This window comes from Ptychodera flava, chromosome 13 (genome assembly GCF_041260155.1).
Source record: "Ptychodera flava strain L36383 chromosome 13, AS_Pfla_20210202, whole genome shotgun sequence".
Classification (NCBI taxonomy): Eukaryota; Metazoa; Hemichordata; class Enteropneusta; family Ptychoderidae; genus Ptychodera; species Ptychodera flava.
This window is the reverse complement of record NC_091940.1, coordinates 31653109-31674137: the sequence shown is the minus strand read 5'-3', so window position 1 is coordinate 31674137 and position 21029 is coordinate 31653109. Positions and strand designations below refer to the sequence as shown.

The window sequence follows — 21029 nt, the reverse complement described above, 5'->3', positions numbered from 1 at the left end:
TTGATGTTTCTGTTTCATCTACGATTTTAATTAATACACAAGTATGATAGTTATTTTCTTTCGAATTCACTAAAGATAGGTTTTCAAAGCAACACATACCTTCTTTAATTTCGTTAGCAATTTTCTCCTTCAAACGACGCCAGCGGTCCTCTATGTCTTCTTTTAATGCCTTCATCTTTTCCCTGTTTTCTTCGATTGCCCTGTTGAGTGCGTCTTGAGAGCTTTCCGAATGGTCTGCACCGACTAAATTGCCCCCACCTTCTGCATCAGCAAATTCATCTTGCATTTCCTGGTCCGTCAATTCGCTTCTCACTTTTTCGGCTTCTTCGGGCACATAAGACGATGACGACGTCGCCATCTTTTCTGCACCAGAATACAACATTACAGTAGGCGTTCAGCGTCAGGGCAACACAAGCAGTCAAAGAAAGATGGAGAGAAAGACAAACATTTAAGCTCAGTAATTTGTCAGGGTATTCCCCTCGAAATGCTTTCGCGCAAGCTGACATTATGACAAGAACAACGGTTTTACGAGCAACATATGGGATACGAATAAATTACGAAAACTGTCGTCTGCGCCAATGTCTCTGTTTGAGTAACAAGGTCATTCTATTGGTCCTCAATTCACCGACGAAATTGCATCCTGAGTCCGTGTACATAGAACCAGAGATAGGGGAACACGTGATTGCCTGTCTATGTGCCCATGTGTCTGTCCGTCTATCTGTGTGCATGATGCATTGTATGTATGTATGTATGTATGTATGTATGTATGTATGTATGTATGTATGTATGTATGTATGTATGTATGTATGTATGTATGTATGTATGTATGTGTGTGTGTGTGCGTGAGTAGTAAAGAAAGGGTGGTCAACTGGGATTAAGTAAGAATTTTACACCCATTTTATTCATTTATCTACATGAAGCGAAGGAAAAATTAACCATCCATGTAACTAAAGTATGACCCTGACCTATATACGAACTCACGCATGCGCAACAGGGTGCGCAGCAGTGCATTGTCCTGAACTAAGCGGAAGCCTGCTGAGCATGTTTATACACGTTCCGAAGGTGGAAGGTGAAATTCCGTGTGAGTCATCACCATCAAACTAGCCTATATAAAGGACCCCCGTTGTCAGTCCGGCCGGCCGGTCGCGGAGTCTAGCTGATGTGAATTTTTTCCTACTACATGACTGAGGTCTGAACACGAAGTTCCTATCGGTGCGAACTTGTTCACCTGATAGATAAAATTTTAGTAATTTCCTCTGAACTTAAAATATGACGAAAGACCATTACTTCAAACAAAATGAGACGTTTCAGATGAATGGTACTGATATCTAAAGTGTTCACTCTTTTATCTCTACGTACAAATGTAGTTCCTAAGTCGTTCTCTATTCTATTCCCACCAACAAAACATTCAATACTCATTTCCCCTCCCCGATCTTTATCAATACTTATGATAATATCACAAGTTGTTCTGTTATCTGTTTTCATAGCATAATATCCAACCAAATCGTCAAATTCATCTCCAGTAGCTAACTTTACACATCTAATGAGAACTGTACCATGTTGAAGTATTTTCATATTATCAGTCATCTGTTGATTTACAGTCTGTAAAGTGAGAACAGCTGCCTCATCACCGACACTTTTAAGACCCAGTTTCTTTAAAGTGTGTCCCAAAATAATCTAACTGGAACTCCGCTAGCTGTATACGAGCAATAATTCTCCCCTCGTTTATCCACCTTCTTAGTGTATTATCTGCCTTCATTATTGTATTAAGAGGACTAATTTTAAGGTGAATCGGTATACCAAGAAGTGCAATGTATGGATTTGTAGGAGTAAGCCAACTACGAAAATCTAACAATTTATATTTGTTTACATTGCTATCAAAATAAATCACATTCGGAGTTCCTGGTGGTTCAGCAACTCCTCCACTAATTCACTATCCAATATATCTAAGATGTTACGCGGCACATTATAAGGCATGAATTTCTGACTAGCCGAATTCCATGTCAGAGCAAAAGGAGTAGAATCATTCGAAGCCTTTGTGGCGTCAATTACAGTTTCATCAATGTCTTTAAGTTCGGAAAATTCTACAGCATGTTCGTGGGGTGGCGCCGCGGCATTGGCTAAAACGAAATATTTTTCGCGGTCTTTATAACGAAGGACGTAATCCTTATTATGATTAGCAGCCATCTTAGTATTATTGTTAACTTTAACATCACTCAGATCTTCAAGCTCAAGATTTTGCATACGAATTGTACCTAGACCGAAGCCACTTGGATCAGACATACTCCGTAGGGACCTATATACAGTGAAAATTAAAATAATACCTTGTAATATACAATACACAGTCATGGCTTCAGCAATAGGAATGACAGTTCTCGGTGCTGTATTAAATGCAACGGCATTCACAGGAGGAAATATTATCGGACAAAAGCTTTCTGGAATGGTGACGCTCTTATGAAGAGAAAGTCCGACATGATAAAGCATTAGAAAAATTTGAACATGATCGCAACGTCTGGTCAGAAAAAAGATTACTACAGGCTGACTGGGAAAGAGAAAATCAAGCAAAGGATGCGCATCGCGCATGCTGCGGCAGAATTAAGAGATACAGATGCAGAAATCCTGGAAGAAGCAGAAGCGGTGCAAAGCAACTCTACGTCAAGTCCAGCGCAAGCGTTCCAATTCTCAGATTATTATCAACCCAGCCCTGAGCAAAAGAAATATGAGATGATCTATATTGCTGGAGGATTAGTCGTGGGATGGTTTATGTTACACCGGTAGGGGGCTCCTTCGGAACGCTTCAGAACGACTACAATAATTCAATACAAAAGCTAATTGGCCAGTTATTGAAATCGATCATGTTCCCATCCTGATCTGTTATCCAGATACGCATTGAATTCATGTAATCTCCCCCTTTTCTCAATGGCATAGAAATTGCTCCGTTTTTAAATCGTAAGTAACCTTTTCACTTATTTCTCTCGTATCCCGGATGGGAAGTATTTGTAAACAGTTCGATACTTTCCCCTGTATGTATCCTCCGGAGGCACCCGAACCAAATGAAACATAATTTCCAGTAACATCGACTACATCTGAATGAACTATATATTTAGTGACTGTTAAGAAATCCACTTTCTTCGGACTAATAGTACTTTTTATAACTGGGTTGTCCTCAGGTTTATCTGAAAAACCAACACGTTGGCAAAGCTACCTGTAGCATTGAAATAAACTTTAACATCTTTAGCCAAAGTTAGAAGAACGTGGTTTGTCGGCAGATGTTTTTCAAATTAATTTTTTGCTTCAACCCGATTGCTTTGTTTAACGTATCGATATTGTAGTTACCTGGACGTATTGATTTAGTCTTCTTCGGTTGGTCACCTTCTTGATATTTTATTACATTATTCGTCGATGTTATGTTATGCCATGAATTATATAGTCCGCACTCTAGCAGTCTTATCTTCGTAAACTGTGTCGTGTCAATACAAGGGTAAAAATTAACAGTGACTGGTTCACCTGTTTTGCTTTCAATCCAAATGATCATTGTTGTGCGCTGTATATATTACTAAGTATAAATGTTCGATGAATAATATTCCGAAGGTGCCCATTACGAAGTATAAGGTTCTGCAGGAATAATATTTTTCTGTTCAAGGAGATCTTTGGTTGCTACCGCGGCAGCAGTCGCACCGCCTAATTTTGCCAATCGAGTCAAATTTGGACGACTTGGATCGCCAACCTCTATTTTCAGAAATTTGCTGGAGATCATAAGATATCCCATCGCAAGTCCTGCGATTACAATACCATCGTACATTGTGTTTACAACTGTTTTAATATCCATGATTGCTGACTAGTATATAAAATAAAAAATAAAAATAAAAATATGGGGAGTTAATCCATCTCATACAATGTAGAGGAGCTGGGTCCTCCCTCTCCCTCCCCCTCCCCTCCTCCCGTCGGAACTGTTCTGGAGGGAGCCGCTACTGGCTCTGTTTTTTCGCTTTCTTATTTTGGGGAGGATCTTTCCGATCTGGACTCGATCGATTAACGGGACAGGGGGTATGCCGAGCACGCCCCCAATATAGCCCTAATGCAGTCAATGAAACTCCCACAATTCCTAAAACAAGATAACATTTATTATACCAGCGTGAATTATTATCACACTGTTCTTTCATTGTAGGCGGTAGGTCTGCTACCGCATCGCTCCCCCTCCCTCCCCCTCCATTGCTTTAGTTTCTTCTCCCTGTTTTGCCTGTTCCATTCCGCTAATTTCTTGCCCGCAGCAACTCTCCCTGGATGCTTCGTCGGTAACGTCACTTTCTCTATGTTGCGCTGTGTCGGAGGTGCCGGTGTTGGTGGTAGGATCGTCCCTGGTAAGGTCGTCCCTGGCGGAGCCGTTTGCTGAGTCGGTGAAGTTGAATCCATTTATTTCAGGTACTATATTAAACCCGATTTTTTTAAATTTAAATGTTTACCCGTAATTAAACCGGTGGAAATTAGAGCAATCAGGGGCCCCCATGTGTACGCTATCCGTCCTGATAATCGTTTTATTTCACTGTTTAGAATAAAATCCTTTTTAAGATCAGTGGCATAGTTATCTCGATCATCGATTGGAACTACCTGACTTATTGCACGGGGCTCCTAGATCTATGAAACTTTGAGTGATGGTATCACTTATAAGAGAACTGTATTTCGCTTCATAGACTTTAAAGGCTCGTGTTATGAATTCATCTTCCACGTTTCCACTTCTCTAACTGTAAACTCCTTACCAAAAATAACTTACTTTGACCACTTGCGATGACACAGAGTATTTTTTCACGTTTTGTCTCTATTATGGATTGATTATTGTCCGAAGGCACCGAAGGCGCGAAGCCCCTTCGGAATGCGCTGCCATATTTGCCGCTGCTGATGACTTTATTAAATTCTCCATTGTTTGCAGTATGTTATCTATTCTTAGTAAAAAATAAAAAATTCGTTTAAACCTGAATCCGAAATAAAGTATTAACATAGTCTGGAATGTTAGTACCCCTAACAGAACCGTACCGATAGGGATTCCGACAGGGATTCCGGAGAAAATTCTCCTCCATTTAAATCTATCTGTATATAGAAACACGAATAATGAGTACAGACCTATTCCCAGTTGCTTTTCAATTGAATAAGACGAGCGTACCGACAGTACAGCATGCTGATACCCCCCCTTCCAAACCGGACGGGGGAATAAAACCTATTCTAATGGACTTAGAAATATATGTAACGCCGACAGATAAATTTACTTTTCATCCACGGGATGTGTTCAAAGATAATGTAATCACTCATAGAACAGCAAAAGAAAGTAATGTCTGGCTGGGCGGGCCAAACATGAAATACTGGGACCAGCAACTGAATTTCGCTGTATGGTGTAGCACTACTGGTTGTGGTATATCATTCGCCCATCTCTTTGATAAGAAATTTCCGCCCCAAATACGATCATTCTGCCGTTTCCATGTATATTTTACAATACGTCGTATCCTTCACGAAATGGGCGTTGCACTTCCAGACGATACCCCCACCTTCAAAGCGGGCGACAATCCATACAATCTCGTCCAATATGAACTTCTATGTACAGAATTTGGAAATATAAGTCCAACGAAGTCCGACTTTCGTTATCGAAAAGGTCAAAATAAAGGTCTTGGTTATGGTTATGAATATTACACTAATCGTGGTCCCGTTCGACAGCCAAAAGCGATATACAACGGTCATGACTTTTTCCTCTCCGCCGACGGAGGCGTTTTCTATACACATACCATTTTTGGAAAGAAAAAACATGTACTGCCCGACAAAGACAGACCACACTATTATTTCTTCCGAAATGATGGATCGGAGGGACAATACAATAGTTTCATTCCTCTGAAGGGAGACTCGGGACTAACAAAGGCCGGTCTCGCCCGCCTCAATGAAAGCCTTGAAGCCTACGTATATTGCATACTCGGCGCACAAGCAAATATTCGCAGTACCATAGTGGGCGATACTGGCAGTGCAGAGCAAGTCCGAAAAGAATTCGGTGTTCTCCTCGAAGATGAAATTCGTAATACCGACAAAGTAATTAGTTATAGGCGATATCAAGACACAATAATGAATACTGGTGTCAAACTTGATATGGCAGTCTCACCAAATTTACTTCTCTTACCGTCTGAGATGGTCATCCTTTCGGGCCCGGCAATCTCGGGTTATAATAATGAATTGCAATACGCAACAGAATCTATGTCCTTCGGGGTGAACGGTGATATAAACACGGAAGTTCGAGAAAGTGCTGTACACGAGATGGAAGGAGGGGAGATCCTGTGAAGTGGCAGGACGAGCCCGGAGAGTCACCTCACAATGACACGACTCGGATTCGGTCCCCCCCTCCCTCCCCGGAACGGGCAGCAGCCGTGACCAGCGTAGACCCTATTCACGAATATGGTAAAATTGGTTTGTTATCTTTAGCAATATTCATTACTATTGTAGGTACTGGAATAAAGTCACTAACTATATAGTTCATTCAGATGCTGTTGATGTGACTGGGTTTCATCTAACTCGAACCAGTAACTTAAAAGAACTAGAAGAGATTCATTAATTTACAGTATATAGATCCAGAGGAAATGTCAATATACGTAACCCCACCATTCAACATGATTATAACTGGACCGACATATTCTGGCAAAACAGAATTTATGTTGGACCTCCTCACCGGTCCGTACTTAAGGAAATTCGAATATGTGATATTCATTTGCCCAACATTCATGAATAATAAAGCGTATAATAGAAGATTCATTTTCACCGATGATAATGTGTTTATATTTCCAGTCGGACTCGATGCAGTGGATGATACATTAACCTACGTGCATAAAGAATGGGCCGGCACGAACACTTTAATAATCCTCGACGACTGCGCCTCGTCCAAAGATATGAAGAAGCGCAGTAACGTTTTAGTCCAACTTGGTTTCAGCGCAAGACATGACGGATTATCTGTCTGGGTTCTGACTCAACAATATACTAGTATTAGTAAACCATTTAGGGAAAACATACAGATGTTAGTACTATTTTACACACCGAACAAGATAGACAACAAAACTATTATAAAAGAATATGGAATGGAGGTGTCAGAACGGGAAGCCGTGGGCCTAATCAAGCAATTGAAAAGTAGGCCATTCAGTAAACTAGTATTTCGTTTACGGAATCCGTACGACATAAAATTTTTCGTATAATATAGCAATTATGGAAGCTGAAGCCGAAGGTGACAACACCGAAGGAACTCTTAGAGAATTATATTACAACCCGAAAACTGGTTTTGGAGGTGTACAAAAATTGTATGACGCAGCACGGGCCAGGGACTCCACGTCACTAAGAAAGAGGTGAAGGACTGGTTAAAAACTCAGCTAAAACTTATAATCTACATAAACCGGTACCTCGTACTCGTGGGGGTGCCTTCCGGGGCGGCCGACGCGTTTTTGTAACATCGATAGACTCACAGTGGCAAGCAGACCTTGTGGAATTCCCTGCAGCATTCGCAAAAGAGAATCATAACATTCGATACATGCTAACAGTAATCGATGTACTCAGTAAATATGCCTGGGCTAGGCCAATACAGTCAAAAACGGCCGATGACACTCTGAAGGCACTACAAGATGTGATTAAGAAATCTGGGAGAAGACCCGACAAACTTCAGACAGATGAGGGGCGGGAATTTACTAATCAGAAAATGCAGGGGTGGCTCCAGGAGTCAGGCATTCATTGGTTTCACACCTACAGTGATAAAAAAGCTAGCGTTGTTGAACGTTTTAATCGGACCCTCAAGACGATGATGTGGAAATACTTTACATACAGGCAGACACGTGAATGGCTTTCTATTCTACCCCACCTTCTCGAGAATTACAATAACACCGTTCACGGAAGTATCAAAATGAAACCCAGGGACGTAACAGAGGAGAACGATTGGCAGGCATTTTATACACTATTCGGTCCTGAGTTGGCAGCCGGGGGAGCCAACCCTGAATTCAAGCCGGGAGAACGGGTCCGAATTACAAAATACAAGACCACTTTTAAGAAAGGATATTTGCCAAATTGGACAGAGGAGATTTTCGTAGTTTCAAAAGTTGTGTACGCAGCTGGCTTGGGAACACCACCAGTTTACAAAATAAAAGATCTGAATGGAGAGGAAATACTCGGCACTTTCTATTCTGATGAACTTCAGAGCGCACCTTCAGAACGCGACGAGCTGTACAGAGTAGAACGAATTTTGAAGACGAAAAAATTAGAGGAAAGAAATATTATCTGATAAAATGGAAAGGTTATCCAGAAAGTTTCAATAGTTGGGAGCCGGAGGAAAATGTTATTAGAACTTCGTAAGTTCCTGTCCATGGTACTTGTCAAGTACTACGTAAGTTCCTGTCCATGGTACTTGTCAAGTACTACGTAAGTACTAACGTAAGTATTTACGAAAGTTATTCAATAAGTACCATGGAAAAAGTCTTAATTTCTTGAAAGCCGAAAGTGTCAGTTTACCACCCCACTTCCACCCCCACCTGGCCAAGTATTTATCATGTACTGTCGTAAGTAATGTTCACTTACTGCATCTTTTTCGGCCGTATGTGGATGAGGTGGTACCCCTCAGTTCCTCCGGAGGCACATATTAAGTTTGCAAGATCTTCAAAACGACTTCTCATGTTGCCATAGTCCGTTCTTCGAGTCCCCCTTTTTCAGCTTTATCGATAAGTTCTGGTTGAAGTATAATGTACACAACTGACATGAGCCATAGACAAGTAACTTCAAAGTCCGGTGTTACAGAACCGTAGGGTTTCATAATGTCAAGTGCTCGTAGGTCAAACGAAGCATTATAAGCACACACAGATTCACAAGCGTTAAGAAGTTTGTGTAGGTTCTTTAGTGAGACTCGAGGTTGTTCTAGTTGTTCTTGACCAGGTGGGAAGTACGCTTTTTCAAGTTCCTCCTCCTTGAAACCGTCTATTAAAAATCCCTGGCTGCCGCCGCTCCATGCAATTCCAAAGTCAAAAGCTCGTGGATATTCTACTGGTCCGACTGTCTCGGTATCAATTGTTGGATTAAGTATATTCTTGAGAACGAGGGGGGTAAGAGCGTTCCGAATTACCAAACATGGAAGTCTGTAGTCGTGGCAAATTTCTAAGAAAGTCTGTTTGAACTTATTGTGAATCTCTTCTAGTTCTTCTAAGGCGGCTATTTCGTACGACCTGGCTCGAGTCAACACATTCCGCCTGCAATAATCCCAAGGCATATCTTTGAATATGATAATGAAACTGGGTAAATGGTCAAATGCTCTAGAAACAATCTTTTTTCTTCCCACTCGTGGAAACGCCCCGGATTCGAGAAAAAGTCAGATGTTGAATTATGGAAGAGTCACAAATAATGTATTGTTCTGAAGGGAGGGGGGGAGTTTCCTCCTCCCTCCTCCTCCCAGCCTGACATTGTAAACTAAGCGTATGTTCTATAAACTGGTTCTGAAAATCGGCAATCGAAACGTGGCGCCCATTATAAAAGTCGGCAATGTTGCTGGAAAAACTAGTGTCAAATTCTGGTACGTGATACGGATCCAAATTTACTGCATCGTAACTCTTACCACTTCCAGTTGGTCCATTATGAATATGTATGACATTTTTGGGATACTATATCATAGAAATTTTTTTAAATTTTTTTATTAAGATATATACGATAAGACAATGACAATCCTTTCTATTTCAGATGCAATAAAAATACTTGAAACCGGAGAAACATCAAAATTGATGATGGAGGCAAATTAGTATTTGGTGAATATGTAGATCCTTTCATATACGTAGACAGTGAGCTAGAAGTGGTTTTCCCCATCGGACCTAAGTACGGTTCTAGAGATCCTGCTACATGCGATGGGGTGTGTGTCCGTTGGCAACCGAGTCTTCAAAAGTTTACTGATTTAATAATATTCCGTACCCTAGGTGAAAGTTTCGATGCAAGCACTGCTAAAAGTTATGCTGCAAGCCTGGCCGCTCACTCCAAGAATAATTCCTGCGGATTTTACAATCCATCTAAAGTGTATCAGAAGCGAGGGAGCGAGGGGCCTCAGCCAGTGGCGTATTTTAAATTTCAGTTTAAAAGAGGGAGAGGGAGAGGGAGAAATCACGATTTCGCTACATGTATTGATATGGTTCAAGAAATTGACTGCGGTTTTAAAACAGTGAGCCCGTTACTACCAGTCCGAGAAAATCCTGCTATTGTACCCGTAATATCAGGAAAGGTAGTAAGATAGAATTCTTAGCATTTAAACCGCGCTTAAGTAAGCGTGGCCTTTCTTTCACTGTTGAGAGATTAATATTTTGTGCTGCGCCTAATAAACCAGAAATTCAAGATGTGGAAGAACTAGTCGACTTAGAAAGATTAGGTGAGATATATAAACAAATAAATGCTGACAAAAATATTATAGTGGATTTTGATGACCTATCATAGAATAATTATTTTTCATTTTAAAATTTTTTAGGATAGTATATATCATAAAGATTATTATGGCCCGTCGATTACATACAGCATTCAAGGGAGCAGTTTTACAAAAAAAATTTCCTGAAGTCAAGCGAGTCAAGGATATCGGGGAGCTGGTGGATATTGAAGGTATGGTCAAAGGGGCCGAAAGATGTACTCTGTTTATACCGAAATGGAAGTCAAATTATCGGATCCGAAAACTGGTAATACACAAAATCGTACATTGCCTGTTAAATTAAAAGAACATACACAAAAGATGTAAGAGGATCGGGATCGGATGTGGGGCAACAATTAATAGATCGCTACGATCGTATGCTTGATACAATTGAAATGTTGAGGGTTCTGGTCTCGTTCTCGAGGAGATACTTAATTTTGAAGTAATTCTAGTAGAAGTTTTACTCGGGGCTGGAACGCGTTCCGAAGGGGGGGCTGGCGCAGTCCAACTTCCCAGATGGTTAAAAAATAAGCATTGTGTGAGCGATCTGGTGCTACCTTCGGGCAGCGAGAACTGTTTTCAATACGCCATCGTAGCAAGTTTAAAGTTGGCCGACCCCGAGTTTCGTGAAAAGAAATGTGGTCAGGTAAGGAGAAAATGGAATACGTACGCCCCATTTATGGCTGACTACTGTTGGGAAGGTATTCCCACGCCCACGCCCGCCGATATGACTGTATTCAGGCGCTTCGAGCAGCAAAATCCAGGGGTCAAACTTCAAGTATTTCAGATCTACGAAAATGATCCCGCTCCCCCGTCTGACATAACTGTGTTATATAGTAGCGGAGCCGATAGGAATCAAATAGCAAATATCTTACTGATAGTTGGCGAAGACGGCGGCCGTTCTCACTTCGTACCAATTACTGCGGAAAATCGCCTTCGTAATTCTCGTACTAATCGAAAGAATGAGCGCAGACGGAAGTGTATTTGTATGGTTTGTAAAAGAGGTTTTAAGTCAACAGAAGAATTAGAAAAACATCAGGTATACTGTGGAACAGACACTGCCCAGCCAGATTTTCCTAAGGAAGTGTGTCAATTTGAAGGACATCGGAAGAAGGTTCCTTCTCCCTACGTCGTCTATGCAGATACTGAGGCAATTATTGAGAAGGGGACCGGCCGACATATTCCAATTTGTCTTTCGTATGTTATGGTGGAACGGGGGTGGGGGGACCTTCGGAACGAGGCCCGGGCCGACCCACTGTTTATGGTAAAAGAACATTCACAGGTCTCTCCTGTGTTACAGACTTTCTAAAGGATATGAAAGAACGGGCCGAGTATTATTCTAAATCGTATTATTGGAAAATAATACCGATGAGGGATCCTTCTAATTACCGGCGCGACGGATGTGATCCAGTCTGTATTGCATGTGGAGAGCCGGCAGGATACCGAGTAGTGAAGGAGGAGGCGACCTTCTATTGCGAAGGATGCCGGCCGTCGAGAACCATTCCTATCTACTTTCACAACCTCAAGGGATACGATGGTTCTTTTATTTTGAAAGAATTACATGAAATCGTTACCGAAGGAGATGATGGGGGTTCCGGACCAGAGCCTAAAATCATAGCTAAGACGAGCAATGGAGGAATTATGGGTCTCTCGAAAACATTTATTTTTCACGCCTCAATTGTTGTTGCCGGAGGGAAGAGGGAGATAAAGAGACGTTTCTTTTCTATAAAGTTTATGGACAGTGCTCAGCTGATGATGGGGTCATTGGCGAAGTTGGCAACGACTGTGCCGGACCACGGATGGACGGCAGTACCACTTACGTACCCGGACATTCAAAGGGCGAAAGGTTTCTTCCCCTACGAATATTTAGACTCGGTTGACAGACTGGGAGAGAACCAGCTCCCGGAGAGGGGGGAATTTTATAGCGAATTGACGGAAGAGGGGATTTCTGAGTCTGATTACGAACATGCATTAAGAGTATGGGACGAAGTTGGATGTAAGACGATTCGTGATTATATGGAATTCTATTGTGAGACTGACGTTCTACTTCTTGCAAATATATTTGAAAATTTTCGCGACACATGTTTAGAAGCATATAAGTTAGATCCGGCCCATTACATGTCAGCGCCTGGCTTGACATGGGATGCTATGTTACTTTACACGGGTAATAAGTTTAAACTCATTCAAGATGCTGAGCAGATGAATTTCGTACAGAGGGGGATTCGAGGCGGTATCAGCCAGTGTAATATTCATTATTTACAGACAAATCATCCTGCGGCCGGCGCCACTGGCGGGAATTACGATCCAGAGAAGCCAGTGACCGAAATAAAATATCTCGATGCAAACAATCTCTACGGCTGGGCAATGAGTCAGGCAATGCCCACGGGCGGACTTCATTGGATGACGATGGAAGAGTGGGAGGAATGGGCCGCCGGCGGAGCGTGGGGACCTGGTTCCACCTTTCCACCAAGTTTTCTAGAAGTAGACTTAGAATACCCAGCCGAATTACATGAAGAACACAGCGATTTGCCATTAGCACCGCATCACTATGAATTTCCGAGGCAGGGCGGTCGACTGATTACAAGTGTGATGGATAGAGAGTCCTATGTCTTACACTACAAGTTGCTGGAATTCTATCTTCGGATGGGAATGAGATTGAAAAAGATTTATCGGGTGCTTGCTTTCGATGAAGCTCCATGTCTCGCGAAATATATTGACTTTAACACTAAAATGAGGACAAAGGGGAGGACAGATTTCGAAAAGAATTTCTATAAGCTGATGAATAATGCAATGTTCGGTAAGACAATAGAAGATGTTCGAAAGTACAGAGACTTTAAATTTGTTTCGGACTGGAACGGCACGGATAGTGGACGTAAAAAGATTCAGAAGTATAATCCAAAGATGAAACATATAACTTTCATAACTTCCGAAGAGGATGGTGATTCCTGCGACAGTGCCCTACTGGAACTGAAAACGGATGAGCATAGATATGTAAAACCAGTTTTCATCGGCGCCGCAGAGTACTGGAACTTTCTAAGCTGCTTATGTATGAGACGCATTACAATTACTTTCGGACCAGTTCCCTGGAATACGATTAGCCTACATGGATACTGACAGTTTTGTTTACAGTGTACCGATACCGGACCCGGACGTAACTTTCAATGATATAGTCCGAGAAGATGTGAAAAGAATGGTGAGAAGTCTATATATGATACTAGTGGGATGAGCGGACCCATGGTGGCCCCAACTTTCCGAAGATTAATAAAAAAGTGATAGGTAAATTTAAAGATGAGTTGAATGGTGAACCTATTCTTGATTTTGTCGGCATACGCTCGAAAGTGTATGCTTTTCGAACTCCAACTTCGGAGACGAAAAAAAATAAAGGGGTGAAAGATGTTTGTGTTAGAAAACATTTGAACTTTGAAGATTATAAAGATCTGTTTGAAACTGGGAAGAAGCCGGAGCCGGCACAGTTTGTACAGTTTGTACGGAAAAAGGCTGGAGAAATCCGTAGTGAAAAGCGCAGTAAAATCATGATGGCGCCAAATGATATCAAACGTGTGCAGCTATACAATCCAGACACAGGCGAATGGTTGGCAGAAACATGGCCGATAGGACGGACGACGGGTCATGGTTTAAAATTGTAAAGACATTAAACTACTATTTTCAACAGTGACCTGGGCATCACTGATAACATAAATGTGGGCAAATATATTATCATTGTGAGCGTCATCGCCAACCCACGCGGTATCTTTCTTCAGGATCTCAAGTTGAATTCCGTCCTTTGTGTTCATTACTTTTAAACCATTTCCATGAAACTCAATATCTTTAAAACTACGCAGATCGATAAACAGACAGAATTTATTCTTCAAATAATCGGCCTCATCTATATCAATTCACACCAATCTTTATCTTCAGCAAAATACCGTCGCACCTCTCGCCAAAATTGTCTTGGTATCATCTTCTGAGCGTATACTTATTTGCAATGCCTTCGATTGATACAGACACAGATTCAATGGAGGGGTTAAAGAAAAGTTCACTGTTCAGTTCTGACTGATTCTGATTTTTAGTGAAGAGTATAGCGATACCTCTAATGCTACGTCGTGGTACATTTATATTTTCATTGATAACCGTGTCCGATTCTTTGAATGGGATTGTTCTAAAATAATGTATATGCTCGTAAAGGTAACTTTTTCCACCGTTGTAATAACCAGCAGTTGACCTCGCGAGATTGAGGTCAGAAATTGTCTCGTATTCCATTTGAATGTTTTTTAATTTATAATTGGTTGTAATCAGTTTATTACTGACAATTAATTGGGGGGCGGGTGCCAACGTAATTTCCCATTCAATATGACTCCCTAACGCTGATGGATATGCAACTCCATGGCCTGTTATGAGGGGGTGAGTGAGACGAATAGCATATTTTGTTTTATATGTGTCAAAAAGTAAATTATCGCCCACGACGGCAGCATCTGCATCGGCCGAACCGCTTCTTAATTTTCTTAGATTTTCGTTCTGAATTCCGTACAGTGTCATGTTCGTTCTCTCCTTTTTATGTTTGAAGAGATCGCGATAACATTCAATAAGGTTATATTTATTCAAATCGAAAAGTGTCTGACCCTCAAATGTGAGTTTCATACGCTCCACCAAATTTTTTGCAACATTTTGTACTACACGGGTAGTTCCACCTCCCATACTTCGAGATCAAAAACCAGGTCGAAAGTATCTGGAACTAAGAGTACTCCGCTTTCTAACTTCGGACATCGTATGATAAGTGTCTGGCCTGGATCTGCCTCACTTGGATTATGAGCAATCACGTGATGAGTTCTTTCTGACTTTGTTCCATTCGGTATTCGGTTGGTGAAAGTCGGTGATAATGTTCTATCGTACCCCATTTTCGTGTAATGTATATAGTATAAGAAAAAAAAGAAATTACATGTTATAAAGAAAATTAAGTTTCACTTCGTGTATATAATGACTTAGAAGAAAAAATCACATCTTTACGTAAATATTTCCGTCTGCCTGAAAGATAAATCGATTGCCTGTGTCGCATATCAATCGAAGGACCCAATATTCTTGGAGATGATGAGCCTCTTGGTCATCCTCAGTATCCTGGAATACAGCTATGAATTCTAGTCGCTTAAAGAAGTTAGTCTTTTGACATTCCTTCACGAAAGCTAAAATGTTATGATATAGATTATCATCTTTGAGTCGGACACCTGGATTTGCTCGAAGTATATGTCGATTTACTCGTCGGAGTTTGCACCATTCCAATTCGACAGAGAAACCAAACAGGTCTTTATTTTTAGAAAGAAACTTTGCAATATTCTTTCACCAAACATGTTGATGCTGTAGGGGTGTGTGATATATTAATACATAATTTTATTTATAATGACTAATGTTAATCCAGTTAAAAATATCCATAGCTGTTCTCCAACAAATCCGACAACCGATCCTGCTGTTTTTAAAAGAAAACTAACAAGAGAGCCGATTAAACCTGGTATTGCAGCAGCACTTTTTGCGGCCAATGTTTTTAACCATTCACCAAATTGCTTTACAATTTCTTTCGCTTTTGTATATACTTTAGGCGGACCTGAACCAGACCCGCCAGTTCCTGCTCCTGCTCCCCTCCTCCTCCTCTAGTCACAGCCAGGGCAATTGTTGATATTGTCATTCCAAGGGCAGTCAGTATTGCAGCGATTGTTATACCATTCCGTTTAAATAACTCTGTCAGCTTCAGCCTGAGTGACAATTCTGGATCGGAAATTACATCACGAAGAGACCTAGTAGTAGCCAGACTTTCACGTGCCTCACTGATCTTATCATGTTCGTATTCAATTCGATTGTCAACTTTAGCTTCTCTTGTTATGAGTTCAGCTAGTAGTTTCTTGGCTTTTTCTTTTCCTTGGGTGCTCGTTTCAGGATCCTCTAACTGTTTTTCAACTTCTCTTTTCTCTAGCCTTATTTTAACTTTTTCGTTGTTAAGCTCGCCAAGACGCATATTCGCAATCTTTAATTCATCATTAATAGCTCTATATTCTGGGTTTAGATTGTTCCATTGTTCGATTTTATTTTCAAAAGCTTGTATTTTATCTGCATTACCAGAAGCATCTTGTCGTAACTCTGTCAGTTCATCTTTGTATATACCCATGTCTTCTGGCGTCATCTTCTCAGCCGGTATTTTATCGGTTATCACATCTTCAGAATGCAATGTACGACTCACATTTTCGGGCTCTGCGCTAGAGTGATATTCGACTCCACTCCAATTGTATACTTTATTTACGAATTCAGAACCTCCTGCCTTCTTTTTTAATGTGGATCTCTCTAAAAATCTACTTCCTTTATCTGTTGTAACTCTGATGTCTTTATAATACAGTTCACCATTAATAATCTTAGCATATAAAATCAATTCGTGTCGTGCATCCGGATTATTAATATTATATTTGTTTAAGAGTACTTCAGCCTTTTGCTTTGTAAGTTCTACTCTCTGTTTAGTCGCACGATCTACATACGGACTATCTCGTGAGCCAGCCTGGGAAGGATTGGCTTCTGCAGGGGCATTATCATCTTCTATAAAGGATGTTTCAGTAATATCAGCATCATCGTCATTCAAATTTGCATCATCGAAATCCTGGAGTGGTATATTTTCTTCTCCTCCTTCTGCCATATTGTATTTCTATATTACTACAATTATTTTTTATCATCCCTTACATATACAGTAAAAAATGCACATCTCAGTTGTTGAAAGCGTTGAACAATTGGCTGATTACATAGAAAGAACTAGCGCTGCATATCGACGAAGTTATAAATTAATGGGTCGAATTGATATGGCTCTCAATATTACTAAGGGAATTCTTGTAAGCTCTGCTGTAATAGCAGCAATTCCAACAGTTCCGGTACTGTTAGCCTTACTCCTATACCAGGTGTTGTTATTGATGTGATACAAGGGAAAACTGGTGTAGCAAAGAGACGAGAGAAATATAAACATTATTATGTTCAATATAAACAGCTGCTTACACAAATACAAGAAAAAGGCGCAACCCTTCGGAACGAGGAGGCTCCGGGGTCAGAACTTATTCAGGACATATTTCATCAGGCGCTAGAAATTCAAAAACAAGAAGGATTTAGTCCACCTCTGGAAAGATATTTAAGACATTATGGATTGAATGGATATGAAATTTAGTTCGCACCGATAGGAACTTCGTGTTCAACATCAGCTAGACTCCGCGACCGGCCGGCCGGACTGACAACGGGGGTCCTTTATATAGGCTAGTTTGATGGTGATGACTCACACGGAATTTCCCACCTTCCCACCTTCGGAACGTGTATAAACATGCTCAGCAGGCCCGCTTAGTTCAGGACAATGCACTGCTGCGTCAAACCCCTGTTGCGCATGCGTGAGTTCGTATATAGGTCAGGGTCACACTTTAGTTACATGGATGGTTAATTTTTCCTTCGCTTCATGTAGATAAATGAATAAAATGGGTGTAAAAATTCTTATTTATCCCAGTTGACCACCTTTTCTTTACTACTTGCGTGCGTCTGTGTCTATCTATAGGGGTCGCCTACATGTCCGTCCCAAAGGGGTGGGTAGGTGTTTGACAAAGTCAACAACGAACGCGCCAGCAAGGTATAACAGAAGAAACTATCCATGATTATACCTTGCTGGTGCGTCGTTCTTGACTTGTCAAAGTTAATCCGGCGATAATCTGGTGTTAGCGTCCACAGTTTAGTAATTTATCCTTGCTTACTTTGGCGAATTAGGCAATCATATAGTCAGATACTAGACGCAACACAGTTACAAAAGTTCGCGTAAGATTTTCAAAGGATAAATAGGTGGCACGGCGAAGGAGAAAAAGAAATCGTTACAAAACCCGTGCATATATAATACAAAGACACCAAAGCTGCAAAGAAAGATTGGTAGCATAAATCTTTATAAGCAATACATATCATAGTCAAACGTATTAAAATAAAATAAACCATAGCAAGAAGAACCTTGCGATTACACCAAGACACCCCTACCCCCACCCCTATCCCTGGGGACGGACTTTGTGCAATCCCCAATGGTCTATCTGTGTGTAGGTAGGTAGGTAGGTAGGTAGAATAGCTATGCAAACATGTGTGAAACATGAGTTTGTATCTCTGCAAGTACGTCTCGTGGTTGAGTACATGAGTCTATGTGTTGTTTCGTTTCTTTAATTTTACTAGTGACGTCGCGAAACTTCGCAGTGCCATACTATCGCTACTGTAGCGTACATATTTGACACTTGCTAGTGTGCTCAAACGGCGACAAATCAAGCTCAATGTCTGTTGTTACAATATGCTACCGAAGTTACATGTAACTGCGTATCAAGCGATTTAAATGGTGGCACAATCGATATCGTTCACATATCATTCTCCGTCTGATCGAGAGGCGTTCCTAAATATGTCTCACTGTAACCAACAATATGGCGGAGCTGAACAAAGTCCGATGCAAAAGCTGTGATAATGTCTCGTTACTCACGATAAAGCCGCCATTGTCGTGTGGCGGTTTTCTCGACTATTTCTCACAACAGAGTGATTCCTAATTCATTTTGGTGTAATGTAAGCTCTTTGAAGGTTCAAAGTATTTGTTCATTTGTCACAACAACACCCTATTACAGGATTCTCACCTTGGATAAATTGATCCGCGCGTCGCTCTGGCTGCTGCAGTAGTTGCCTATATACTAATGGCTTCGTTGAGATCTTGCGTGGACTTTGACACTTTTACGGTCACGTGGTTGCTGTTGACTTTTTCCGAGCTCGGTCCGCTGCACACTTCATTGTTCTCTCAATTCTATGATCAACGACAACAAATCATTCTGACGGTTCAAAGTTGCGTATTACTATATATTCAGAAACGGAAACAGATATGCCATTCACACTTGAAAGTAAAGCGTCAGTTTCGTCTCATGCGCTGTCATAGGACTGTGGGAACAGCATCTGTTTCAGTAGTTTGTTGCTCAAAATAGTTCAGGATTGTCCTACCGTATCTACTGCAGCTGAATAGCACATTTTTGGGCCCAAAGTATCTGTGCTTTGTGGACCAAATGGCTTTTCCAAACCTTTGGAAAGGTTATTTGATCACTATTTCAGGGTGATAGCCGAGCAATGATCTGAATGATGAAATATATGCTTATCCGCCGTCACAGTCTGTACCTCTGTACTTTGTTGTTTATTTGTTTGTTTGCATACTTTACAAGTATCACATTCTACAAAACGTTTCTGGTCTCCTGGACTAAAGTCGTCGGCCTAACGTCTTCATCGCAATCTGTAAATGTTTTGGACATGTCAATGTACATTTATCATAGCCTATTTTATACGGTCGACAGCCTTTCGTGCCGTCGTTGCAGGTTAGTACTCTGAAATTTAAATTTGATTTTTCCCGTAATGGATTTTTAAAAAGTTTTCCCGAACAGATATGCATTGAGTTCAGTATAAAAATAAACGTTGAAAAGACAATCAATATGCCTGATGTGATTGTTTCTTTAAAAATAGAATAAAACGATTGCGAGTGTGTTTTTCAGGCCGAAAAGTCTTACATCATCCTTGCCATCCATTCTTATTCATGCAAGGCACCGTCCTGCCTAGACCTATCAGGTACGTATGTAATTGCTTGAACAACAAGTTTTCGTCATATAACCTTCAAACTTTGCAAAGAGAAGTAAGACCTTTCCATTTGCTAGTTATTAGCCAACTGCTGCACGGTTGTTGGTAAGTTGCGTGAATCTGGGGGTTTTTTTCGTATTTTCTCTCGTGATTCAATCTCCGGATGATGAAAAATCTATTTCCATCATACTGGGTATATTTCCGAAAAACATGATGGAAAATTGTATACGATAACTCGGTACGATCGCCGAAATACTTATCATTCATTTCAAAAACGATGAACAAATACCAATGTGGTGAACGCTATATTCAGCCCATCACCTACCATCATGCCTATCGCGGTCGAAACCGAAAGTGATGTGGTTATTGATAGCAAAGGGAAGATACTTTGGTCATAATTTACAAACCAAAGTTACATGTGACAAGTCTTTTCGCGTATATTTTGATCCAACACCAGGAAAACACGTTTTAGTAAAACGCCCTCAGCGGCAGACATTGCTTTTTGACGTCGGCAAACATTTCGTTGCCAAGCAGTTGAAGTTGAAATACACAATCAGAATTGCTAGGGTGTACAAGTCTAAGGGGCTAGCAGTCGCATTACAGTTTATCATATGGATACGCTTTAATGTTTCTGAACATACGTTGCAATATAGGCTGACAATTCCGAATACAGGTGACAAAAATTGCTGACTTACAGCTATTAATGTAGAGAGGTCTAAGAACTCAGGACCATATGCAAAAATCAAAAAAACAGAAACAACACTGTATAGCACTGTTCGTGACTGTGTGTTTTTACCAAAGATAGAAGCACCTGTCGTGCGACAACAGAAAGTCATACCAGAAATTTGGATAAAGTTTGATATGTTCAGTCAGTGGCTATTGTGACGTCATCATATGTGGCCAGAGCAGTGAACCATGATTTCATACAACCATTAAGTTCATTTTATTACGGTTTTCGTTGTCAAATGGGTAGACA

General features: G+C 40.9%; 1 protein-coding gene across 1 annotated transcript in view; it reads right to left on the bottom strand.

Annotated features, from left to right (window-relative positions):
* LOC139148758 (uncharacterized) overlaps window positions 1–19142 on the bottom strand; it is a 38951-nt gene extending 19809 nt beyond the window's left edge. The window contains exons 1-2 of the mRNA XM_070720217.1: window positions 19078–19142; window positions 100–363 (exon numbers count right to left, since the gene is read on the bottom strand). Of these exons, the coding sequence (XP_070576318.1) occupies window positions 100–358 (259 nt within the window). The 5' untranslated portion in view covers window positions 359–363; window positions 19078–19142. The remainder of the gene's footprint in view (window positions 1–99; window positions 364–19077) is intronic.
* Between the last annotated feature and the right edge of the window lie 1887 nt (window positions 19143–21029).